Here is a 27,151-nt window from a genome sequence, read left to right on the forward strand (position 1 = left end):
GATGATGATGGACCACTGAAAAATAATGATGATGATTATGGTCGATTCAACCGATGATTATCATTCATCGATGGATGAATGAAAATGTCGCCTCATCGTTTCTGTTCATCCATCCATCCATCGATGATCTATATCCTTCAACAAAAAAAACATCATAAAAATATGTTTGTTTTTTTCTGTTAAAGTCATAAAAAAAACAAAAAAAAAATTTAAATCCAAAAAATGAAAAAAAATTCACAAAAAAACCACCACCAACAATCATTTAACGAGTAAAATGATGATGAAATTTTCAAAAAAATTTCCAAAAAGGATCCATAATTCATTTTTTTTTTGGGAAAAGTAAACGTATGTAGAAAAAAAAAATAAAAATGACACACATCATGGCCACATGCCATGAAACAAACAAACATTCAGCGGTAAACAAAAAAAATTTTTTTTTACGACGATGTGATATGGATGCGGATGATGATGATGAAGGAGAAAATATATAAAATATTCACAGTGCATCATCATCATCATTGTTGATGCGGTGTTATGATTTGAATTTTTTTTTTTTTTTTTTTTGATGATGATGATATGCCACCCGAATTCTCTTCTTTATTTTTTTTTTTTTTTTTTTTGCATTGCTATTCACACCATGAAGCTGTCAAATGACAGAACAGAGTTAAATAATAATAAAAAAATGAAATGTTATGCAAAAAAACGTCAAAATGATGAACTCAAAGATATTTTTTTGGAGAAGAAGAAGGAAAAAATTGGTTCAAAAGTAGTAAAATGCACACCTGGATGATGATGGTGGTTTTTTTTCTATCTAAACAATGATGATGATGATGATCATCATCATTATTGTCCACCACCATGATCGTTAAACAAAAAAAAAAATTTGTTTGCATCGCATCTAATTGACCGGCTATCATCATATTGGATATGAAAAAAAATGACCATGATACAATGATGATGATGATGATAATGATAGCGATTATAATCAAATATTGTTTGTTTGTTTGTTTGTTTGTTTTGCTTCACATATCATGATTTAAGATTTTGTTTGAAAAAAAAGAGAAGAAAATATATAAATCATTGGATATTTGAATTGGGAACAATATTGTTTGAACCATTTTTCACCATTCATTTTTCATCAATCCTCAAACAATTGAATAAAATGATATTAGAATTTTTGGTTGTTTCCAATAATGATTGAATAATAGCGTGATCAATATCCATTTTTTGAACAATTTTTTTCCATTTTTGATCTGATGAAATTAATTTTCAAAAAAAAAAAAAAAAACTAAACCAAGTAACGCCATCTTTGTTAGTCGAAGGAAAACAATTTAGATATTTGTTTTTTCATTTAGAATTTTTTTCATCAGATGGCACTCATATATGTTCAGACATTTTTTTTTGTCAATTTGAAAATTTGAACAAACCAAAAATACGATGAATGAATGTTACGATGAATATCAACATCAATATTTTCAGTTCCATCAATCAATGGTTGACATCATTATGCAAACAAAAAAACAGAACAAAACAAAACAGCCGGAAAATCTATTTGATCATTTTAAAATAATATCCGGTCGGTCATCATCAACACATTCATTATTATAATCAAAAAAAAAAAAAAAAACACATCAAACACACACATTCCTTGCCTTCTAAGTAAATATCAATCATATGGTATACATATGTCTAGCCCTGAAACACATATGGCTCTCTCTCTCTCTCTATTCAGGATATCATAATAATGATGGTAAACAATAGAAATTATCATTATCATCATCAACATCATTTATAACACCCATACTTGAACTATGTTTATTCGATAGGAAATTCTTTTCATAAAAATCAAAAAAAAAAAAATCAAAAATTATTGTTATGAACAAACACACATGAAACATTCTAATAAAATTTTTGGTTTCTTTTGGTTTTCATTTTGTTCATGCTGTTGTTGATTTGATTTACGAAAACAAACACACACACACACACAGACATTTTATATATTGTGAAATCAAACAAACAAGAATCTTGATTGATTCTTATTGGATCAAACACACACACACATATTTCAAACGAATCAAAATTCTAGCAACAACAACTAACTAATAGAACAACAAACTCTCAACATGATATCGTTGTTTATTTCAAGAATCTCGAATACCAAAAAATCTAAATCTAAATCCACCAACACAATCAATAAACACACACACACACAAAAATTGTTCTCGATTTTATTTTTCTTTGGTCATAAATTACAAATTACACACACACACACACAAAAACGATCAATTGATTCGATTTAAATTCCAGTGATTTTGAATGCCTAAAACAATTTTTTTGTTTTGTTTTGTTTTTGTTTGAAATGTTTTTCATTCCAATGAAATTTTGTAATGGCTGTTGTTGTCTTTTTCATTACTTGGAAATGAATTTTTTTTTTTTTTTTGTAATAAAAAGTATCACATTTTCATTTCCAAAATCATGCTGTGCCAATTTTCTTCATCATCTTCATCATCATCATTATTATCATCATATTTCTTTCCTGTTTTTTGTCTTAAAGTTTTTAAAATGAAAAATTTCTTCTTTTTTAGTGATGTGATATGATTATTTAGGCAGGCTACGAATACGATAAAACTAAGAATCGGGAATTGAATTTTATTCATTCATTCATTCATTCATTTGTTGCCAACACAACAAAACTCGAACAACCGAACAAACAAAATAAGAAACAGAAGAAACATCATCTGAATGAAATTATTATTCAACCAAACTTATTTTAATTACTTTTAACTTTAAAAAAAACTAACTAGGTTTATTCATTTTCGCAGAATTATTATTATTATAATTTTTCATTTTGTCACATTTTTTTTTGGTGTTGGTAACGTGAGAATCTATCCTTATAAAACATTTAATACTTTGGTTGTCATTTTGTCTTATATTTACATGTGTGGCACATTTCTTTCCTTCTTCTTGTTATTCATACTTTTAGCACACCTTTTTTTTTTTATTTTGTTCAAAATGATCTAGATTTTAATCAATGTATATATAACCAAACAGAAAAATCAATAAATCAATCAATTATCAAATAGAGTTATCAGTTTACAACAAAATTATTTTTTATTAACTTGATTTTGATGATAAAATTGTTTTCCATTTGCTTGTCATCATTATCATCATCATCATTAATGATTGTGTGTTTGTTTTTGCAAAAAAAAGTATTTTTAATAAAAAATTTTCATAAATGATGTCATCATCATCGATATTGTTTGATGATGTTTATCAACAACAACAACAACAGCAACAAATCATTCAACGTTATGATTGGATTCCAGCAGGTGTTACAGATGAAATTATGGTATTTTTTTATGGTTTTGATTTCAACGATTTTCTTGTTTCTTGTTTTTTCTGGCTGATTTAAAACTTTTCACTTGTTTTTTTATCATTTGTTGTTTAGATTGATGAATATTTTGCAATGTTTTCGGAAAATAAACGACCATTTTTAGTTAAACAACCAAATCAAACATCATCATCAACATCGGATTCGGGTGTTTTATATTGGAAAAAATTATTTCAACAACAATTTCCTGTTTGTGATACAACAATAAAAAATTGTCCACATCTAATGGCAACAATTAATGATAGGAAAAAAATTCGTCTACTAGAATTAATAATGTTAGATCGTGATCAATATTCATTGGATATTGGTCAGGTTAAACCTGTTACCATTATTGATCAGGTAAGTAGGATTGAGGAAATTTTAACAAGTAAAAAAAATTAATTCTAATTTTCTAATTTCTTAACACTGAAGATCTGTGCATATTGTTGTAAAATAATACCAATAAATAGTTTGGCAATTAATTGTGAACAACGTATTTTTGAATCAAAAATCAATACATTTCATCCAAATTGTTTTCGTTGTTTTTATTGTGATCAACAATTAGCATATAATATTTATTGTTGTCGTAATAATCGTCCATATTGTGAAAGACATTATATGGAATTATTATTACCAAGATGTTCATTTTGTGATGAGGTAAGTTTTGTTTTGTTTTGCTTTCATTTTTCCAGCGATAGATGGCGTTTGATTTGAAATGAAATTTTTTTACAAAAAAAAATAATTTCAGAAGTTTTTGGGTTGTTTTCTTCGTTTCTTTTACGGTTGATTAGAATTTTGAAATTTTGAAATATTTGTAAATAAATGAATAATTTGACATATGCGACAAATTTATAATTTTTTTGTCGGAAACAAACAAACAAACATGGATTATTATGTTTTGTTTGTCATCACATCTTCATCATCTGAAGAAGAAAAAAAATTGAAATTGAAATGTATTGATTTTGTTTTCCATTTTTCAATTTATTCATTTTTCATCATTGCAAATTACAAAAAAAAAATTTACAAAACAAAACAAAACTTGTTTGTTGACAAGCACAAATTTATGTACGTCATTCATTCATTCACTATAAGGATTTTGTGATGGCGCGTCTATTATAATAATCATCATCATCATCTTCATAATCAAGAATTATCAACCATCAACAACAACAACAAAAAATAAAATAAGAAAAAGTAAATTGGAAAACATTTGAATTATAATCTTTATTCTACTATTCTGTTGTTGTTGTTGTTGTTGTTGCCCTTTAGATAAGCAAGACACACAAAAAACAAAAATACAAAAAAAAAGATTCCTGTCATTTTTCTCATATAATAAAATGTAGAATAATGGAATTTACTTGTCGTTGTTGTTGTTGTTGTTGTTGATTTCTTCATTTTCTCTTTGTTTATGTTTAATCATCATCATCAACATTTTTTTGTATAATACAAATGATCCGGTTTCTTGACAGTTTCTATTTTCAACAAATGGATCGTTGAAAATAAATGAATGTTGATGATGATGAAAGATAAAAATTCTTATTGCATCTCATCTTTTCAACAGGAAAAAGAAAAAGAAGAATTTTCCTCAGAATCTTTTTTCATTTTTGTGTTCCGAAAAAAATGAATGATAAAATTTTGAATCAATAATGAAAATAATTGATTTATTTACCGGTTTTTTCATTTTTTTGTTTTCAATTAAAAATGAGAGAAAAAAAACTGACAAACAAACAAACAAACAAACAAGTCAGCTAGTCAGGAAGGAAACATTTTTGTTTTGTTTTTCATAGGATTTTGTTTTGTTTTGTTTTGTTTTGTTTCATCATTTCAAAATTACCAATGACATTTATCTCTATATTGTTTTTTTTCTGGGTATATTCAACAACAACAACCAGAACTAGAACAACGAGAACAACAAATAATCAAACATAGCAATCAAAATTTCAAAGTAAAACTGAAACAAAATGTTGAAAAACAATTGATGATGATGTCTTTTGCACTCTCTCTCTCTCTCTCTATATATGCCTAGTCATAATTAATGATGATGATGATAATAATGTAATATCCGATGCCGAATATGAATCTGCTAGAGAGGGAGAGAGAGAGAATTGTCAAATGATTTTTTGTTTTGTTTTATTTTTTTTTTCATTTATCGTCATCATAATTGATTGACGTAAAAAAAACAAATTGAAATTTTGAAAAAACAAATGAACAAATTCATCTTAAAACAATCAAATTCTATGATAATGATTAGAGAGAATATTCTTGAAGAAGAATTTCATTTTTCTAAGAATTTTAAAAGATTCGTTTTGATGTTTTTGGTTTGTTTTAATGAGAATTATTCTTTTTTATTTTAATTACAATGTCGAATTTAAAAAAAAAACATTTGAAAAAACACTTGTTTGCTTGCGAAAGGAATTTTTTCTAATTTTTTTGTTTGTTTTTGTTTTGGCAACAAACATAAAGATTTCCATAGTTTTCTTTTCCTATTCCTAACATCATTCATGATCTATTAATATCATTTGAATATTTTAGCTGTCATTGTTTTTTAGTTAGTTTCAAACAAAGTTAACGGAATTTTTCTTTTCATTCAGTTCTTCTTCTTCATTTTTTTCGCTTCAAAGTTGACATTGAAGATTTATTTATTATTGATGGTTTCATCATCATCATCCAACAACAACAACAACAACATAATTGATAATTATCATCCATTCTATGTCATGACAAGGTTCTTTTCTTTTAAATGTTTTAAATAGGCTAAAAAGAAAATTCATATTTTTTTCATTCATTCATTTTCATTGATGTTTATGCATTGTGAACATCTTCTTTCTATTTGAATTTTGGTTTTAAGTTTTCAAGTTTTTGTTACAAAAAAAAAAAAAATAATGTCCGAAAAATATGCTAAAATAAAGAAGAAATTTTCATCATTTTCATCATTACGAAAAACAATGAATAAAAATAAGAAAAAAATTAAATCCAAATATAATGATAATGATGAAATAATTGATGAAACAAATAAATCAACAATGAAAAACAACGATTTAACAACAACAACAACAACTGTACCAAAAAAATCATTTTTAAAGAAAATGATCAATACAGGAAAAAAATCGAATGAAAATCCAACTAATGAAAATCCAAATTCATCATCATCATCATCATCAAGATTACATTATCCAAGAAATTCTATTCGAATAACAATGATAAAAACATTGATTAATCCATTTATAAGAAAAAATTCACAAACAAATGTTTCAAATCATATTTTGAATGGTGATTGTAATCAAACGGTATTTTTTTTAATAAACAAAAAAGCTTTTTTATCAATGCAAAATTGAAAAAAAAATCACTTAATAAATATGTATAATCAAGGCTACCATAGCAATATCAAAACGGCTAACATAACAATCTATTCAAATTGAATCATTCAAAATTTAGTGACAGTCAATTCATTTTAGTGATTATCAATATTATTAGTTTGTTTAATGTATTTTGTATAATCAAAATAAAATGATGATCATCATCATGACGCCATGAATGATTTTACCTTGAAACATCATCCATATTAATCACACCTTACATTGTATGTTGTATACAATGTTGTTTACATATTACTAATATATTAACAACATATATAACATACATTGTTGTTATTGGATATTGTTGTTGGTTGATTGTCCACAATATGATTGATATTTGAGGAGAGTAGTAGGATATGAGTTTTCTTGTTTTGTTTTGTTTTTAGATTTTGTTTTGTATGTTTGTGGTTAATGTGATGATAATTTTTGTTTTGGTTTGATTTCTGATACTATCATTTATCTTGATTAAAATTAAAATTTTTTGTATTTTTTGTTTTATGTTTTGATTCTCAAATTATTAAAAGCTTATAATGTCCAATGAATATATAAAAGATTCAAAACAAAAATGGCATATGGAACATTTTAATTGTATCTATTGTCAACGATCATTAACAACAGCACGTTATGCATTAACTGAATCAAATGATAATAATGATAATGATGATAATAATAATTGTAATAATAATAATGGTAAACCAATGTGTATCGAATGTTATGAACAACGACATAGTAATGTTTGTGAAGAATGTCAAAAACCAATCGGTGTTAATACAAAGGTATGTAATTTGATTCAGAATTTTTTGTTCTGTTTTGTATTTTGATCAATAACAATAGATAATGTATTGATTAATTAATTAATTTATATAATTTATAAAGGATCTTTCATTCAATGATCGTCATTGGCATGAAAAATGTTTTGTCTGTAGTCAATGTAAATTTGATCTATTTGATAAACCATTTGGTTCAAGATCGGATCAAATATTTTGTGCAAATTGTTATGATAATACATTTGCTCCACGTTGTTGTTATTGTGCTGAAATATTTGAACCAGGTATGTTAATTAAACAACTATAATATATTATACATAATTTATTCAAAAATATTACTAACCACCACCACCCCCATTCATCCATCTATCCATATTCACACACCCACACACTTTTTTTTTCTCACATAATGTTATCAATGATCAATCAAATTAATAATAATAATAAAATTCTATTACTAATTTTTTTTCTCATTTATATAATAATAACAATAACAACGACAACTACAAATCAAAAGGACAAAGAAAATTAGATTTTCGTGACAAACTATATCATGATAGCTGTTTTTGTTGTAAAAAATGTCAAATACCAATTGGTACGAAAACATTTTTACAAAAAAATAATAATATCTATTGTTCTGAATGTTATAAGAATGTATTTGCAACTAGATGTATTAAATGTTGTGAGGTATGTGTTTAAATTATATATGAAATATAATAATATATAATGGCAAAATGAAATATATAAAAATTCTATCTTTCTTTTTTTGGATACATTTTTTTAAATTCTTCATTTAAGATTATTATTAATGATGGTATACAATATCGTGATGAACCATGGCATGCATCCTGTTTTCGTTGTGTTGAATGTCAAAAAGAATTATCAAACATTCCATTTACATCACATGATGATAGGCCATATTGTCGTCAATGTAATGCAAATCTATTTGCACCTAAATGTGACATCTGTAAACAGCCAATCATTGGTAATTAAAAAAAATAAAAAATAAAGAATTATTATTAATAATGATAATTTAAAAAAAAAAATTTATAATTTAGGATCAACTGGAAGAAAAATGATTACACATGGTAATCATAAATGGCATCAATCATGTTTTAAATGTAAAGATTGTTCAACAGAATTAGGTGGTAAAGGTTTTGTACCATTAGATAATGATGGTAATGGTGAAGAAAATATTTATTGTACACCATGTGCACAGGTTATTATTGCTAAACAATGGACAAAACAATCTACACAGAATCAACAATCAAAACAACAACAACAAGAAGAACAACAACAAGATCAACACCAACAAGAGCAAGAACAAGATCAACAATCTGATGATAGTGTTTAACGAACAAACAAACAAACATTTAAATCAAAATTATTAAATTGTAGATCTCATCATTATCATTATTTGAAAAAAAAGCCTACTAACCAAATTACCAATTGCATCCTATGCTTTTTTTTGTTTAAAGCTGCCAATCAAATCTATCAAAAATGTAATTCTGAAAATTGAAATAATAAATAAAAAAAATATTTGAAACATAAAAGTTGGTTTTCTTGGGAATTTTCCCGGAATAAAACAAAAAAGAACAGGAAAATTTTTCCCTGTTATTTTTCCTAGTTTTTTTTATTAGTTTTTTTCTTTCGCTGTTTTATTATTGTTGTTGTGACTGAATTGGGTTAATTCTGTAGAACAAAAAAAAAAATTTGAATAAATTCAGAATGAAATCAAGTTTTTTTTGTTTTGTCACACAAAAACAACAATCATTAATCATTGTTTTGATGTCGGAAATCTTTTCGAAAATCTAGTAAACTTTATTGCACAGAGAGATAAAAATTTCCCCCTTCAAAAAAAAAAAAAAAAAAAAAAATAACCAAATGAAAAACAAAATAAAATTATAATCCTTAAGTTTTGTCTTAAATTAAAATGTTTTCCATATTAAACAAAATAAAACAAAACAAAAATTCACAACTTAATGTAATTAAGAAAATATCTGTAAATTGGTTCTGGACATTACAAAAAAATTCATTCTTAGGTTATTACATTTTCATTTTAATGTCAAATAAACACAAGAATTTTTTTCTTCTTCTTCTTCTTCTTCAAACATAAATTTACGCCAAAAAGAAAACCCAGAAAATTAATTTCATTCATTAAGATATTGGATTTTATTCAATTTAACCAAAACATAAGAAAATTGGGTAAGAAAAAAAAATTTCACATTTTAGTACAAATTACAGATTATTATTATCATCATTTTTATGACTTCATCAATATAAACAATAGTAATAATAATCAGCCTGGACTGATATTTGATCGAATCAAATGAAATTGAAATTCGAATCTTTTGAATTTGAATATCATTCTTAGTTTAACAATTTGTTTGTTTGAATTGAATTTTTTTTTCATTTGACCTGGTCAATATTTTCTTTAACTCTTACTCTCTCTCTCTCTCTTGCTCGACTGGAATTAATTTACATTCGATTATCATCGATAAACGAATCAATTTTTTGTTGTTGTTTCATTTACGCAATGAATGAAACATCATTTTGTAATAGAGAAAAAAAAATAACAAGAAAAAAACATTTACACAATTGGAATTTTTTTTCAACAACAAAAAAAAATTCTGATTATCATCGATCTTCATTTTCAAATCTGAAAATTATAATAATTTCAAACAAACAAACAACAACAAACAAAAAATTAATCGGATGTTATAATTATTTATATCATTCATTTTAATTTTGTTCATAAAAGACGTAATCTTTATTTTAAAAAAAAACATCAACATAAACTAAATACAAGACATGAATGTCATTGATGGAAAATTCATGTTAACTTTTTTTTCCGCATCAAAAATATATTTATAAAAAAAAATAATAATGAAAACAAAACAACAACGATGACGATGGAAACAAATAACGAATAGAGAATTGAATTTTCATTGAAAAACTGGAAAAAAAATTTGTATGGATTCATTCATTCATTCATTTCATTTCATTTTTTTTGTTGTTGTCAAAAAATAATCAGGAAATTTTTTTTTCAGATTTTTCAACAACAAACAAACAAAAAAAAATATGACAAACTTTAATTATGAATAATATCGATTTATGAAATTTTGAAAAAACGGACAGACAAACACAGACAGAATTTCGAAAGATGAAAACATTTTTTTTTTTTTTTTAATATTTCAACACAATCGATTTTTTGAAACATAATTTATATGGTAAATAATTTTTCGTTAGTTAGTTTTTGTCATTTGTCATTATTGTGTGTGTGTGTGTGGGAGCTTTATTTTGTAAAATCATTTGATTTGTGTAAACCTTAAAAATGATTGTTTTTTCCATTGAATCATTGTTGTTTGTCAAAGTTTTTCCTTTTGTCTCCGCGGAAAACAATTCAAAATTTGGATCGCTTTGTTTTGTTTAAAAGTTTTCATTTTTGTAAAAATAAATTTTTTTTTGCTGTTCATTTTGAAGTTTTTTTTTGTTGAAAGTTTTATTATTAGAAATTAGAATTCTGTAAATCCATTTTGTGGAAAAAAAATTGAAAATAACAAAAATCTTTTAAAAACTATCATTCTGTCATTCGGACATGATTAGAATTGATCACACCAAATAGATAGATTGATTATGATCGATCGATCGATCATCATCAATGAATTGGATAATTAATTAATTTTAGAAAAAAAAATACAGAAAAACTTTGTTTTTTTTTAAAAAAATCTATTAGCATTTCGACAATTTCACCTGACTATTTAAGCACGAAAAATCGTTGGAAAACATTGATTGAGAATCTATTTCAAGAGAAAAAAATTGTAACAACAGCAACAATAGCTAAATATCCGGACTGAACTAATCAACAAAACTTCAACGAATAGACAATTTGCACTTGTTTTGTTCTCATACGAAAAAAAATGAATGAATGAAAAAATCATCAAATTATAAATGATGATGATGGTGGAAAGGAAATTTCATTCTTCGTAATAGAATCTTCATCAAATCCATCATCCAATTCTTGTTTTTTAAATGAAGAAAATTTAATTTTAAAATTAAAAAAGAAGAAAATTTCCATTTTCTTGGATCATGTTTTGAAAGATTACAAATAATGATTTCTAATTTAATCACAACGACATCTTTTTTTGTTTCTAAATGTTACACTGTGATGTTTATGGACACAGACACAATACAAAATGGAAACATTTTCAAAATTCTTCATGTTGAAAATGTTGGTTTTGCCTTTATTTTATCTTGAAAAAACGCCCATAATTTCTATGAATGAAAGGTATTCATCGCAACGCAACGCATCGCAATACAATAGAAGAAAATAAAAATGATGCGCAAACATTCGCGTAAGCATCCTCATTATGATTCTGTATGTGTGTGTGTAAATAGGTGTATCAGATCATCATCAACATCATCCTGGCTATAAAAGCTACCGGATTTTGTTTCATTTGAACCAAAAAAAAAACAATTATCATTATCAACCAGAAAATAGATCTGTTTTTGTCAGCAAATTTTTTTTAAAAAATTATAAAAAAAGAGAAAAATGATGAAAAATTTTATCAAGTGAACATAGAAGTAGTAATTTTTTGTTTCATAAATTTGATCTTTTGAAAATTTTCAACAAAATTCTGTCTCACATCATATTTGAAGACATAAACATAAACCGGAAAAAAAGTGTCTATATTTTTTTTGAAAAACAACAAAAAAAACAACAACAACAAAAAGTTATGGAATTTTCAACATTTTCAACATCATTATCCGCATCATCATTATCCGCATCATCAATATCACAATCATCAAGAATTATGATGACCATAAATCGTATTCGTTTTGTTTATTTAGTTTTATTTATTTGTCTTATATCCGGTAATTTATTCGATGTAACTAATGCACGTATTTGGAGCAATAATAATGATAATGGTCAATCATCATCATTATTAACATCTTCTTCGAGTAACAACAACAACAACAACAATCAAGCCGATGTTTTTGGTAAGTTTTATGATAATTAAGATTAATTCTTGAATAATTTTCTAATCAATCAATCAATACAGATCGATCATCACAATCATCATCATTATTAACGGATAAAAATAATAATAATAATAATAATAATCTAAGCCAAGAAGATTTACTTTATAGTATAAGACCTGCTGCTACTTCTTCTTCATCATCATCATCATCATCATCATCACCAACACAAAATTTAGCAACCGGTACTGATGAAACAATTCGTAATTATCGTTCATCAATCGATACAATTCGTTTTATGTCACCATATGTATTGCAAAATTATCTTGCATCACGTTTACAAAGTAGCGATTATCTTGGTAAGTGATTTTGATTTTCTTTTGCCAGAAACTGTTTTATCTAAATTAAACCAAAAAAAAAAACTAACTAAACCTACTATAGTGTTAATTGAAAATAAAAATTACTAAATCTAAATTACTAAATTACTAAAAATCTCTAAAAATCAAACAAAATTTTTTTTCAGGAAAAAGAATGGGATCAGAATTTTTGGGTAAAAAACGTTCAACAATTGCTGCCAACAATATACGAACACCATTATTTGGTAATTATTTTTCGGATGGTGGTATTCGTCGATTATCTCTTCATCAACAACAACAACAACAACAACAGCCGCAGCAACAATTATTATTACCATCATCACAATTATCGATATTAACATCACCATATTTAATGGTACAGAAAAAAATGGGATCCGAATTTCTTGGACGTTGATCAATCAATCAATCGAATCAATCAAATCGAATTCAATCTTCGAATGGACAAATCAATTTTGAAACCACAAAATTAAAAAAAAACGAAATTCTCATTTCTTTTGCCACTTCCCCTACTACTACTACTATTAACCCTCGTTCAACCATAATTTATTTGAGCTAAAAAAATTGAACTAAATGAAAATCAATCAACAATTTTTTTGTGTGCGTTTTAAATCAATCAATCAATCAATCAATCATCAAATTGATTAGTGTTGGTTTTTTTCTCTCTCCCCTATTTAACCCTTTACCCATCATTCTTTTTTTTCCATTTCAAATTAATTCGTACGGGTGTCTGAAACAAACAAAAAAAAAGCAATAATTTAAAATCATTGAAACACTGATTGATTATTTTATTGAACACACACACACACACACAAACCCACAAACAAACACACTTTTGAAAATTCACATTTGAAAAATTTAAAATCTAAAAAAAAAGTTTATTCTCGTTTGATTTTCCAAAAAAATAATAATTATTATTATAATTTTCAAACTCAAAATTGAATTCATTAAGTTTCAAAAAAAAAAAACAAACAAAAGCAAGCAAAGAATAAAAATTTAAAAAATTTTTCCCACTGGTTTTCTTGATATTGATGCTTTTTTTTGTTTTTTTGAATGAGATTAGGCAAACAACAACAACAACAACGACATCAACGACGTAATAGTGGAAATGATTTAATCGATGTAGATAAAACAATGATGTTTATCAACAATAATAATGTTGATGATAATATTGGTTTGGCTAATGAATTTATTATACCAAAATCAATACGTAAATCATCAATCGATCATCATGGTTATAATAATAATAATAATAAGAATAAGAAAATTAAATCAATGATACAATCATTGCCGATGAAATTTCAATATTATACTAAAGGTAGTGAATTTTTAGGTGGACCTGGACGTTAATCGAATTCAATTGTAATTACATATTCAATTAACTAATTGATTTGTAATTAAATTGTAATCAACAAATTACAAAAACAATGGAAACACAACATTAATTCTATTCATATATAATTTGTTATTATCCTTTTTTTTCTTCTTCTTCTTTGATTAATTTTTGTGTAATTTTGATTAATTAAAACCAAAAAATTACAAATTTGATTAACATTATTTGCAAAAATAAAAGAGAATATTGTATATCAATATTTATTTGAATAAAAGAAACAAACAAACATCATTTGATTGATCCCGGATATATAGATTTTGTTGTTGTATACTTAAATAAGAAACTTTGTAATAATGATAAAACCTTTAATCAATTAGTTAATCAATTATGACATTTCCAATCATCATCAATGATTTGGGTTCAAGTGGATTCTTTTATTGTCATTATTATATCCGTGTTTCAATTTTGATTTAATTATTTAATTTTTGTCTACTTAATTTTGTTTGGTGATCAATAATTAAATTTGATTTGACATATTGATCTTTGTTGATGATGATGATGATGCTGTCCGTAATATTATGGCTTTTTACCATCAATTTCGTGGTAAATTCAACAATTTCATTATCGATTAATAATAACAATGATGAAATGATTTATTCAATTTCAAATCAAGAAAATTTATATAAAAATTTTATTGAAAAAAATTTTCAACAAATGAATATTAACAGTAATTTTAGTGAAAAAATTATCAATTTAATTGAAAATTTTTTCAATCATCAGGTAAATGATCATACAGGTAAAGTACCAAATATTATAAAGTTGGAACAACAATTCAGTCGTTTAACATCTCAGGTATGTTTTCTGGTTTTTGGTTTCATTAAAATCTAATTCAATTTTAAATTTGATTTAAAATTAGTTTATACAATACTCGTACGAAAACAATCAAACATCATTTGAATGTTATAATTATCAATCATCAATGTTGCTGAACACAGATCTGGAATTGATCTGTGCATATCAAAATATTTATAATGGAAAACAAAATCTATTAAATTGGTTACAAATAAATTTTCGTAATTTAATTATTACATTTTTTGATCGAATTTATTGTCCAAAACAAAAATGTCGTTATACAGATGATACAATTATACGTATGGAAGCATGTAAACTATATGATTTTATTGAACAACATTTAAATTATGATCAACGTTTATTATATCAAATGATTATTCTACGAATACAGCAAAGATTTCCAATATGTTGGAATAATAAATTAATACAGATATTAAATACTGGTGGTATATCATCATTACAATATGTTTTAAAACAATTATGTCAAATTGATGTACAATTAACATCATTAATGACCGGTAAATTGATAACATTTATACCAAACATTTATAATCATCAACAAACAAATAATTTATGGCAAAAAAGACAAGATTTTATCATATTAAATATAATGACATTTTATTTGGCTTCTATTGAACAATTTTTGATTCATTAATTATTCAATAAATTCCATATTAGTAATGACTTTTTGCAATGAATTATTAGATTTTTTGTTTTCTGTTTGTTTTCTGTTTGTAACTCTTTTGATTGAAATGAAATAAAATTCTTTAAAGAATACTTAATGAATCGATTTTTTTTTTGATTGTTCTAGTTGATCTTGTATAGAGCAAATGCAGAAAAAAAAGCAAACAATCAATAATTTACCATTTTTTTGACATATGATTGATGAATGAAACAAGCAATGTTCAAGAATATTCTTACGTCAATCAATCGATTAAAATGATTAATTGTGTAAGAATGATAAGGACAAAGAAAAAAAAACTTTTTCTCCTTATAGGAATTTGTTACTGTAAAGTTTTTCTTTATAAAGTTTTTTTGAAAACGACGGCAACTACAACGACGACCTTGACAATGAAACAATCATTAATTTTTAAATGATTTTTTTTTTCTTTGCTTGACAAAACAATTTCAAAATTCTAATGGAAATAAATAAGAAAAATTTTGTAATTCATTCTGTATTTGAATCCAAACCATAATGATACAATATCAAGAAAATCAAAATATTAACCCTTAACACTCCGAACGCCTTTTGGATGTTAGCTATATTCTACTCGAAGATTCTTAGTCTACCTATCGAAACGTGTATTTTCCGACAAAAAAATTTTTTTGACTTTTTGCATTGAAATGTCCCCTCTCAGGGGACATCGGAGTGGTAAAGGTTAATCATAGAAAAATGAAACAATCTTCACATTCAGATGGACGACGACAACAACAACAACAATTTACCGATACAATAATGTATCCAATGAATAATTATAACTATCGTGATCAACAACAACAACAACAAACATTTATTGGACCAAAAACGGTAATATTATTACCGGAACAATTACATCAACAACAACATTTATATAATAATGTTATTTATGAACAACCAAATCAAAGTCCAATTGAAATTGATCCACAACAACCACGTTTATTGTTAATACCAAATGAACATCTATCAGCTGGAAAACCAATAATTATAAAAAACATTGCCAATCAACAACGACGAAGATCATCATTATTACAACAGGTATGGGAAACATCACAACGTCATTTAAAATTGGTTAGTCTTGGTGGTAATCATCAAACAGAAATGGAAGATAGTCTTAATGATGATTATGTTGATGATGATGATGATGATGAAACATATGTGAAAAAGAAGAAGAAAAAAATTAGCAAAAAAATCAATGTTCTAAAAGATCGTTTAATGGGCAAAGATCCAAAAATTACCTATAAACGTTTTGCAATCTTTTATTTATTATCAGCAATATTAACATTGATTATTTATGATCCAATGCTTAATCTAGGTATGATTGATTGATTATGATTATGATTATTATTTTTGTAATTTGGATTAAAAAATCTTAGTTTTAAATTGGCAATTACAATTGAATCCGGGTAATATGTTTGTATGGATGTGGCAAGAATTACCTGCTGAACTTCATGGTGATATTTATCTATATGAAATACGTAATGGAAAACAATTTCTTAATGGTGCAAAGGCTAATCTTATAGAACAAGGACCATTTACATTTGAGTAAATCATTAAAAGAATTTTAAATATTATTCAATTTAATTGTTTTAATATTTTTTTTTTATATAAAAGAATGTCACGTAAACGACGTGTAGTTGAGTGGAAACCAACAACAGTTCGATTTAAGGAAAGATATACAGCTGAATTACTTACAGATTTATCAAAATCAATTGAAACAAAAATGAAAGTAATGAATACAACAATATTTGCTATAATATCATGGGCTGTTTATTGGATGGATAAATTTATGATAAAATTTTTAAATCCAATCGTACATAATGTAATTGTATTAGCATTACAAACATTTAATGAAAGAATTGTTGAAGAACGAACAGCTAAAGAAATATTATTAGGTCGTCAAATTGATATATTACGTTTTTTTGAAATAATTGGTCAACCATTACGAACTATTGGTATTCAATATGATCTTCGTGAACTTATGACAAATTATGGAAATTATAAATTAAATAATAATAGTATTAGTATTATTGGTATATTAACCGGTAATGAATTTGGTCCATTTGAAACAGCAAGATTTATAAATGGAAATCTAAAAGTTAATCAAGTGGTTAAAGTATTAGAAAAACAGTAAGTTTGTTTGATTGATTTGGATTTGGGTTGAGATATTCAATTGATTAAATAAAATAAATTTATTTAAAGAACATTTGATGAATTTCGACCACCTTGTAATCGTTTTCGATCATTATATGATCCATTATATTTTGGTCATGGTGAACAAAGTGATGTAATCGATATATGGGTACAACATTTTTGTCGTCCATTACGATTTATATACGATGGGTAATAATCTATTGATGATTTTGTTTATAAAAAAAAATAAAAAATATTTCAAAACAATTTTTCGATCATTTAGAAATACTGAATGGAAACGTGGTATACGAAGTCATCGATATGATGTATCGACAAGTATGTTCGATATACGAATTAGAGATAATCAATGTTATTGTCATGGAACAAAAAAATTAATCGATTGTGATGGTTATACAAATGTAGCTGGTTGTTTTGGTGGTCTACCATTTGCATTATCATTTCCACATTATTATGGTGCACCAAAATTACAATCAAGTATTTATGGTTTGCATGCTGATCCTCAACAACATTTATCACAAGTGTATATGGAACCAAATCTTGGAATATTATTTGAAGCTAAAATTAAATTTCAAATCAGTTTAATGTTAAAAGATTTTCCAAGTTTTGGACAATTAGGTGGAATACGTGATGGTTTATTACCATTCTTTACTATTTCAATGGTCAGTATTTTGAAGAAGAAAAAAAACAATATGAAATTGATATGTTATTCTATTCCGAAAAAAAAATAAAAATAAACAGAACATACGAACAACAGGCTTATTACATATTCTCGTTGTTATTGGATCATTATTGTTCTTATTTGGAAAATTTCTACTTATTATATCTTGTTTAACATTATCAACATTTTTCTTTTATCGTAGCTATAAATATTGATTTCAAATTATTTGATTCAAGTCAAATTAAAAATTTTAAATAAAAATTCATTTATAGATTTTTCAAAAATCATACACTAGATGGCTGGAGTGTTGTTTGTTTGTTGTTTTGTTTTTTTCCAAATGATACCTGCGCAAATCCCTCCAAAAAATGAATGCATGCATTTTTTTTCTGTGTTTAGTTGTTGCGTGTTATAAGTATGATTCATCATTCAACAATATTTACGACGACGTGTACTTTTACAAGAGTGAATTTCTTCGTAATTCAACATCAACATCAACATCATCATTATCATAATTAAATTGTAACATTTTGCAATTATCCCCAAAACAAACAAACAAAAAAAAGAGAGAAATTAATAAAAAAACATTTTTTTACAACAACATAATTTGTAACTTTTTTTTGTAAATAAATTACGAATTTGTAAACCATTTATTACACACGGGTAAGCTATTGATTAATGTTTATTTGATTTGTGTTGAATATTCTTTCTGTTATAATTTAGTTCAATCGAATACAAACAATCATCATGCAACTATATTATGTGATATTAATAAATATTGTATTATCATTAAATTTATCATTAATATTGGCCAATAATAAAAGAGATTATTATGAAATATTGGGTATTAAACGTGATGCTAGTGAACGTGAAATTAAAAAAGCATTTCGTAATTTAGCTATTAAATATCATCCAGATAAGAATAAAGATCCAGGTGCTGAAGAAAAATTTCGTGAAATAGCAACAGCATATGATGTTCTGTCGGATAAAGAAAAACGTAAACAATATGATCAATTTGGTGAAACCGATAATATGGCAAATAAATTTACAAATGCAAATTTTCAGGATATTTTTGCTAATTTTGAAGATATATTTCAAATGTTTAATCATCATACAGGTGGTGGTAATCATCATCATCATCAACAACATCAACATTTTTCATTTAGTTTCGATGATTTATTTGATGATAATGATGATTTTGGTAATATATTTGGCGGTGGTGGTCATCATCATCAACATGATCATGATTCACATTGGGCTAGTGGTGATACATTTTTTGGAAATTTTTATCAACAACCACAACATCATCAACATCAACAACAATATCATCATTATCAACATGTATCATCAAGTAATAATGGACAACAACGTTGTCAAAAAGTTGTTAAACAAATGGGTTCAACAATTGTATCATATACTGAATGTCATTGATCAGTCAAAATCAATCAATCAATCCCAACAACAACAATAAAAACAACGACCAACAAAATTGCATTACTCTGTATTCTGGGCTAGTCGTCTTTTTGTTTTGTTTTCTTGTTACCAATTGAAGCCAAATAATTTAATTTAATTCAATGTATTTATTTATCCTGTTTGTTTGTTTGTTATCCCCTCTACTATATATTTGATTGAAAGAATGCTCAAGAAAAATTATTATCATTTTGTCGGTAAACAGAACAAAAAAAATACGTGCAAAAATCTTTCGGTTATAATAATTTCAATGAAATAAAAATTCCAAAAATTCTGTAAATTGAAAAACAAAATTATTATTTCAAATAACACACCCAGATAAGTTGGGCGGCATACACGCGCACACGATTTACAACAACAACAACAAAAATTGTCACAATGTTATCATTTTTATTACAAGAAAAAAAAGGAAAAATTAAAAAACAACAACAACAACAAAGGCCATAGACTTTCTTTATAAAATTTTTTTTTATTATTATATTTATTATCACATTAATTATGTTTGAAATTGATATATTAAAAAAAATGATGTTAGAATCATACACATGATGATTATGACAGGATATATGATGATGATGAATAACGAACAACGAAAAAAATATATGGTAGTAGCAGGCTGGATTGGCACAGCCATGCACATCCTTATTGTGGTGAAACAGTTATGAAAATGTAAAAAAAAAAAATGGAAGAAATTAACGGGCCAAACAATTATCCATACTGAAATTGTAATAATGATCATCATCATCAAGATGAGAAATGAATGAATGAATCAAGTTGTTGATATTCACATCGTACAATATATTTTTTGAAAAGAAGCAGAAGAAGAGAACGATGTCTATATGTGTGTGTTTTTTTTATGGATAATATCATCATCATTATTATTATTATCATTACATTATAATCATATTGTTCCATTTGATAATAATAATTGTATTTAAAAAAGATTCAGTTTGTGTGCGTATATGTGTGTATGATATGATTCAAATTGGATCATTTTCGTTATGCTTTTCCGTTTTTTTTTTAAATAAAAATTTCAATTCAATTCAAATGGTTGTCATTTTTTTTTTTTGGGGGGGAGGGGAGGAATAATTTATATCAAATCAGGTTATAGGATGATGATGATGATGATCAATTCTGGAATAATTCATTTTCGATTAGATGATATATGTGTGTGTGTGTGTGTGTGTGTTTCAAGAATGAACAAACATCTTCAACAAACAAAAAAAGATATTCAGGTAAAACATTTCACACGCAAAATCATTTTTGATTTGATCTTTTCTTATTCAAACATATTTGTTCTAGATAAATTTGTACACACACACAAAGACAAAGTGTATGGATAAATATTTTCTTGGAAACGCAAACAAAAATATTTGTTTGTCTCAATCACAAACATTCAATATCGATCGATATGATTATATATGTTTTTTCAGAATTGTAACAACAAGAGATAAAGAGATACAAAGAGGGGGAAGAAATGAACATCACATAAATATATGAATGGCGGTCGATTGTAATTAAAAATGATTTAATGATTTTGTTGTTGTTGTTTTTTGGCCTAATGAAATAAAACTGATTTAAAGTATATATGTGTTGTTGGTGTGTGTCTGTGATTCACTATGGTCATTATCATTATTTGATGACATTTTTTTTCCTGTTCTGTTATCCGAAACGATGATAATGATAATGATAATGATCAACAAAAAAAACATAACAAAAATTCATTACATTTTCATTAGGTGAACACAGAACAAAAAAAGAAACGAAACATTATTTATCGGCTTCCGCTTTTGTCGGCACATTATATATGTGTTTTGTCATCTTGTTTTTTTTTATGTTTTCACTGTTGTTGTTGATGAAAAAATGAATGAAATAATCACATTAGTTTTTAATTGATTTAACAGGTTTGAATGAAAAAAAAAGAAAGAACGAATTTTTTTTTTTTGTTGTGTGATAATGAATGTGAGAATAGCAAACGGATCTATCTATCTTTCTATTATATGTGTATGGCCCATGTTTGATAATGTCAATGGAATTTTCTTTTTTCTTTCTTTTCTTTTTCTCTTGAGTGATGAAATGCCAACAACGAAATTATTATTATTATATTACATAATAGGCTATGCGTGCAAGATTTCTTTTTTATTCATTTTTTAAAAATTTTCAAATGTTTCCTATTCAAAATATGGATCATCATCATATCACATCACATATGTTTGTTTTTTTATTTTGACATTGTTTTTTTCATTGAAAAAAAAAATTCAATTCAATTCATCAGTCATGCAATTAAAGATGTTTTGAACATCATTTTTACAAACAGCAGCCCAAAAAAACAAACACGCAATGATAATAAACAAAAAAAAAAATGAATTGATTCGAATACAAGACAAGATCAAGATCAATGAATCATTTTCTTCTTTTTCTGTTGTTGTTGTTGTTTTCTTTGGTGAAAAAAATCAAATTCAACCTGTTGCATATTTTCAAAGATTTTCTTAAAGTTTTTGGATGATTGGTTGTCCAAAAAAAACCCTTTACCTTTTTCAAACAAATTAATTTAATTATCTTGAGAAATTTAAGAATGAAAAAACGTAAAACAAATTTTCAGAATCGAATCAAAATGAAAATGAAAATGAAACCCAAAAATAAATAAAATTAGATGAAAACAAAGCAAAAAGAAATGAAATCTTGATCAACCAACAAACTAATTATTACATAATGAAAGCGAAAAAGATGATGATGGTGGAAAGAGAAAGTCGTTTATTTATTCATTCATGGATGGATGCTTATGATGATGATGATAATATTTGATTTCAAAAAATGCATAATCAAATGTGACGATGTTGGTGATGGTTGTATGGAAAAAAAAAACGGGAAAAGAATAATTATTTAAATGGACATAATTATTATTTAAAAAGTTTTTGCTTCGTCGTCGTCGTCGTCGTCGTTTATCAAAAAAATTCACCAGATAATAATTATGAATGTGTCACATCGTCAGCAAACACACACAAAGAAAGATGAATGTATGGTTGGTAACCGACCCCATTGGATGGAAAAATAATAATAATTTCACATCCAAAAAAAAACAAAAAACAAAAAACAAAAAACAAATATCTATATCAGTAACAAAGAGAACCAGAAAAATGAATGAATGAATTAACCACTTAAAATTTACTTAACTTAACTGGATAATAATGATGATGAATCTGGACAATAAGCTAAATTTTCCATACAACTATAGTTGAACTAATAGAGAACGAGTAAAAAAAATTCTAACGAAAAAAAAATTTGAAAGTGAAAATTTCATTTATTTTTTCACCATCATCATCATCATTATCATTATTAAACGGCTAATCTTGGAACAACTTTAGCAGCAGCGATGCTAGAAACAATAGTTTTATGGAGAAAGAAAAAAAAATCTAAATCATTTCGGGTAGAGATTTGATGACAAAAAAAACAAACAAACTTGTTACGCACGTTGTATTCGTATTTATTCGATCAGTTGTTGTTGTTATTTTATTACAAAAAACCATTTTGAAATTTATCAAAACAACAACAACAACAACAACAAAAATTATTTGATTTCAATCATATATGAGATTTTTCATTTCATTTCTTTCCTTATTTCTCATATCATAATTAATATAGTCATATACAGTGTCTGTGTGTGTGTGTTTATTACATTCATTCAAAGATATGATTTGTTCAAATAATGTTTGTATTATTATTACGAATGATATGATATAGATAATTGTTGGTGTCAGATGATAATCATTCATTCATTCATTCATTCAATCTTTTAAACTTGTTGTTCACATGTATATTATATTCAGATGACACTTTTAATGAAACAAAAAACTATGTGGATCAACATTTAAATAAATTGGATTAAACAAAAAAACAAGATACAATAATTATTATGATAATATAATGATGATTATATGGTTAAAAACCGTGAAATGAAATGATAAAGATGACCAATATGGCCATTATATCATGATGTTACATTTTTTTCGTTTTTTTTTATTGTAAAAAAATTCAATTTTCTATTTTGTAAATTCAAAATTCAGTTTTTTTACACCTGTTGCTTTTCACCAAAAAAAAAGTTGAAATTATAAACCGGATGACTAAATTGATAAAAAATTGTTTGTAATTTTAAATTTTTTTTTAAAAAAACGGATGAAATAAATTATTTTTAGGTGAAAAACTTCCTGAATTTAGCGAAAATAATTTTTTTTTAAATTTTTTGTTGTTAAAATAATAATAATTCAATTAGAACACAGGAAGTGATTGATTTAATTCGTAAAAAAAATTCAATTCAATTCAATTCAATTAATTGTCACTTGGAGTCGCTGTAGTGGTGTAAATCGTGTCCTCACAAAAAGAAAAAATTCATCTCAATCAAGAGAAGATAAAACAAATGACAACAACAACAACGACAACAACAAATAACAAATGACCATGGGAAAGGTCAATTAAATTCACCATCAGTTGTTGTTTGTAATTTACGTAGAACAAAAACAAAAAAATGATGATTATCATCATCATCATCATTTGAATAATCAAGATTCCAAGATGACAAACCTGATATAATAATTTAATGATGATGATGATGATGATGATAATAATTTCGATTTGACAACTACAAAAAAACGAACTGAATGAAAGATGATCCAAATTTTTTTGTTGTTCTTTCTTTCTTTGTTTGTTTGTTTGATCTACATTGCTCCAAAGAAGATTGTCGATTTGTTTTTTTGTTTTTGTTGTCAACCATAACAAAAGTGAAACTGAAAATCAAAAAAAAAAAAAAAAAATATGGATTCGGTCAAGATTTTTTTTTCGTTTTGTTATATACTTTCTGAATCATGTTTGTTATGGTTTATGATAATATAGAAATTCTTTAAAAATTATTACAATTACAATTGCAATTGCAATCCAAAAATCAAGATGATGATATCATTTGATTTTGATTATCATTTTTGTTTTGTTTTTTGTTGTCTTGAACTTGATACGCAAATTTTTTCTGTTTTTTTTTTTTTTTTGTTTTGAATGTTTCCAATTGAATCGTGGTAAATTTTTTTTTTATTTCGGGTCTGTCAATGATTGAAAATTCTTTTCATTCATTCAATTGGTTGGTGTTGCTTGATAAATTGAATAACTTTTCATGTATGAATTTCTATCATCATCATTATTATTTTGAACTGTACTGTAATTTTTGAAAAATTGATTCAAAATTATCACCTTTTCAAGCCAAAAAAAAAAAAAAAAAAATACAATTTTAACAGCAAAAAAGATCAACCTGGTACCTGGAACAAACAAAAGTAAAATACCTGAATTATAAATACAAAATGAAAAACCATTTAAAAAAAACAAAATTGTAAGGGTTATCATTATCATTTATGCCAATTATTTAAATTTAGATAAAAAAAACTACTACTTCTACTACTTTCTCTGAAGATTTCATTTTTTATGGGTGCAAACTTTTTCAATTAGAAAGACAAATTTTCATATTTTTTTTTGTGTGTGTGTTAAATTTAAACATCAAGAGAAAGAGAAAGCCAAAAAAGATTAATCTTCGAGAGAAAAAAAAAATTCAGAATAGATAAGATTCTTGTTTGTTTGTTTGTTTGAACATAGAAAACATCAAAGCATAAAGAGAAAGTTTATCTAGCATATTTCTTGAAAGAAAAAGGACACATTGGTGTCATCATCATCATCATCATTATAATGATTCTCGAAAAATTTATTTTAATTTTTTTTTCTTTGCTTGTCAACTTGTTCTCTCTCCCTCTCTCACATCAATGTTTTTCCAGAAAATTTCATCTACGAATATCATACACACAGTCATTGACAATCGGTCAATGTGTTTGCAAGTGCCATTCACATTATATAATGATAATTATTATTATTTGAAAAGAAAAAGAAAAATGGTCAAACAGATGATGATAATGATGATGATAAAGAAAGAAAGACAAAGAAAAAGCAGCCGGTAAACCAAACAAATTGATTTATATCGATTAAATAAATTCTGACTATTTTGACTTTTTGATTATTGTCAAGTGTATATATGGGTGGATTGATGATGGATGTGTAATAAGTCCCCAAAAAAGTGAAATGAAATTAAAAGTATTTTAAGTGGTGACAAATGACAATATAACAGCGAGAAGAAGAAAAAAATATATATAATAATATCAAGAGAAAGTTTAAGCATAAAACAAACAGGAGCAATTTGTATTTTCAGTTGAAATAATAAAAAAAAACGCTGAATAAATAATTTACCTTTGGAGAAGAAGATGATGAACAATGATTTTACTTTCTCTTTTTTTTTTGTTTTTGTCTTTTTTCTTATTCACTGATAATGATGATGATAATAATATGGATGTGCGACATTTGTCTTGATTCATTCATACATAACGTATACGTATATTGTCAATCTTATCATTATCATCCTGTTATATTATTCACATCATTTGTTTTTTTTTTTTTTTGTTTTCCAAAGAAAAACCACCGAAAAAAAATTTTTTCTTTAATAAATAACAAAGAGAGAAATGGTGAGTGAGAGAGAGAATTGGTTGAATATGAAAAGAAAATTATAATTCATCTTTTTTCAAGAAGAAAAAAAAAGATTGGATATGGATTTGCTCAAGAGTATAAAAATGAATCGGTTTTTTATTCATTTTGTAAATTTTTTTTTATATATTTCACTGGTCAGTTTGTGTGTGTTGCGTTTATGGAATTTTTTTTTCTTTCTTGGATTTATAAATTTGATAAAATTCTTTGTGAAAATAAGTGTTGTTGTTGTGGTTTTTCGTAAATTTCATCATCATCATCAATCAATCAATTGATTGATTGTTTAATGAAGAAAATTTTTTTGTGTGTGTGTGAAAATTGTTTTCGAAACAGTAACCGATCCATCAAAACGATGGTGATAATCACCGTTATAATGATGATTATTCAGTTTTTTTAATCTTTTTTTTTGATTCAAAACAACATCCAATGAATTTGTATCTCCATAGTTCTTTTTCTTGCTGCCAAAAAACAAAACTCAACAAACAATATGATTTAAATTCGTAAGCAAAACAAAACAAAAATTATCACAAAAAAAAACTTGTCAACATTTTTTCTCCGGAATTTCATTGCGAAAAAAAA

The 27,151-nt window shown here is 25.5% G+C and overlaps 5 protein-coding genes across 7 annotated transcripts; all 5 read left to right on the plus strand.

The window, feature by feature from the left end:
- The first annotated feature begins 3,138 nt into the window (after positions 1-3,138).
- LOC113789855 (four and a half LIM domains protein 2-like) lies at positions 3,139-9,046 on the plus strand. Of its 2 annotated transcripts, XM_027339447.2 has the most exons (8): positions 3,139-3,349; positions 3,449-3,730; positions 3,803-4,027; positions 7,251-7,502; positions 7,603-7,777; positions 8,011-8,180; positions 8,292-8,478; positions 8,552-9,046. In XM_027339447.2, the coding sequence occupies exons 1-8, from the start codon at positions 3,236-3,238 to the stop codon at positions 8,845-8,847; spliced, it is 1,701 nt and encodes a 566-aa protein (XP_027195248.2). In that variant the 5' UTR covers positions 3,139-3,235; the 3' UTR covers positions 8,848-9,046. The 2 variants fall into 2 exon arrangements, with proteins under 2 accessions (XP_027195248.2, XP_075676157.1); XM_075820042.1 differs by lacking the exons at positions 3,139-3,349; positions 3,449-3,730; positions 3,803-4,027 and adding an exon at positions 6,235-6,657.
- Positions 9,047-11,959: 2,913 nt separating this feature from the next.
- On the plus strand, positions 11,960-14,303 carry LOC113789770 (uncharacterized). 2 transcript variants are annotated; one of them, XM_075820044.1, is made up of 3 exons: positions 11,960-12,494; positions 12,557-12,832; positions 13,911-14,303. In XM_075820044.1, the coding sequence occupies exons 1-3, from the start codon at positions 12,230-12,232 to the stop codon at positions 14,195-14,197; spliced, it is 828 nt and encodes a 275-aa protein (XP_075676159.1). In that variant the 5' UTR covers positions 11,960-12,229; the 3' UTR covers positions 14,198-14,303. The 2 variants fall into 2 exon arrangements, with proteins under 2 accessions (XP_075676159.1, XP_027195150.2); XM_027339349.2 differs by lacking the exon at positions 13,911-14,303 and adding an exon at positions 12,997-13,855.
- Positions 14,304-14,662: 359 nt separating this feature from the next.
- On the plus strand, positions 14,663-15,729 carry LOC113789771 (uncharacterized). The gene is made up of 2 exons (XM_027339350.2): positions 14,663-15,032; positions 15,097-15,729. Exons 1-2 carry the CDS (start codon positions 14,730-14,732, stop codon positions 15,685-15,687), a joined length of 894 nt encoding a protein of 297 aa, XP_027195151.2. The 5' UTR covers positions 14,663-14,729; the 3' UTR covers positions 15,688-15,729.
- Positions 15,730-16,210: 481 nt separating this feature from the next.
- LOC113789769 (scavenger receptor class B member 1-like) lies at positions 16,211-18,756 on the plus strand. Its single transcript, XM_027339348.2, has 6 exons — positions 16,211-17,044; positions 17,106-17,274; positions 17,344-17,859; positions 17,932-18,072; positions 18,146-18,542; positions 18,622-18,756. The coding sequence occupies exons 1-6, from the start codon at positions 16,426-16,428 to the stop codon at positions 18,754-18,756; spliced, it is 1,977 nt and encodes a 658-aa protein (XP_027195149.2). The 5' UTR covers positions 16,211-16,425.
- A 177-nt stretch (positions 18,757-18,933) lies between these two features.
- LOC113789773 (uncharacterized) lies at positions 18,934-19,972 on the plus strand. Its single transcript, XM_027339351.2, has 2 exons — positions 18,934-19,201; positions 19,262-19,972. Exon 2 carries the CDS (start codon positions 19,286-19,288, stop codon positions 19,967-19,969), a length of 684 nt encoding a protein of 227 aa, XP_027195152.2. The 5' UTR covers positions 18,934-19,201; positions 19,262-19,285; the 3' UTR covers positions 19,970-19,972.
- The last annotated feature ends 7,179 nt before the right edge of the window (positions 19,973-27,151 follow it).

Source organism: Dermatophagoides pteronyssinus, unplaced genomic scaffold (genome assembly GCF_027571235.1).
Source record: "Dermatophagoides pteronyssinus isolate colony J.1.1.1.1 unplaced genomic scaffold, Derpt_VIB-CSIC_2022.12 sq0005, whole genome shotgun sequence".
In the NCBI taxonomy this organism is placed as follows: Eukaryota; Metazoa; Arthropoda; class Arachnida; order Sarcoptiformes; family Pyroglyphidae; genus Dermatophagoides; species Dermatophagoides pteronyssinus.

Excerpts from the sequence above, each read along its gene's own strand:
- LOC113789855 (XM_027339447.2), top strand. The coding sequence starts at position 3,236 with ATGATGTCATCATCATCGATATTGTTTGATGATGTTTATCAACAACAA. Across the intron at positions 3,731-3,802 it reads CTGTTACCATTATTGATCAG|ATCTGTGCATATTGTTGTAA; the intron begins GTAAGTAGGATT and ends TTAACACTGAAG. Across the intron at positions 7,778-8,010 it reads TGCTGAAATATTTGAACCAG|GACAAAGAAAATTAGATTTT; the intron begins GTATGTTAATTA and ends ACAAATCAAAAG.
- LOC113789770 (XM_075820044.1), top strand. The coding sequence starts at position 12,230 with ATGGAATTTTCAACATTTTCAACATCATTATCCGCATCATCATTATCC. Across the intron at positions 12,495-12,556 it reads CAATCAAGCCGATGTTTTTG|ATCGATCATCACAATCATCA; the intron begins GTAAGTTTTATG and ends CAATCAATACAG. Across the intron at positions 12,833-13,910 it reads ACAAAGTAGCGATTATCTTG|GCAAACAACAACAACAACAA; the intron begins GTAAGTGATTTT and ends GAATGAGATTAG.
- LOC113789771 (XM_027339350.2), top strand. The coding sequence starts at position 14,730 with ATGATGATGATGATGCTGTCCGTAATATTATGGCTTTTTACCATCAAT. Across the intron at positions 15,033-15,096 it reads TCAGTCGTTTAACATCTCAG|TTTATACAATACTCGTACGA; the intron begins GTATGTTTTCTG and ends ATTTAAAATTAG.
- LOC113789769 (XM_027339348.2), top strand. The coding sequence starts at position 16,426 with ATGAAACAATCTTCACATTCAGATGGACGACGACAACAACAACAACAA. Across the intron at positions 17,275-17,343 it reads CAAGGACCATTTACATTTGA|AATGTCACGTAAACGACGTG; the intron begins GTAAATCATTAA and ends TTTATATAAAAG. Across the intron at positions 18,543-18,621 it reads CATTCTTTACTATTTCAATG|AACATACGAACAACAGGCTT; the intron begins GTCAGTATTTTG and ends AAAAATAAACAG.
- LOC113789773 (XM_027339351.2), top strand. The coding sequence starts at position 19,286 with ATGCAACTATATTATGTGATATTAATAAATATTGTATTATCATTAAAT.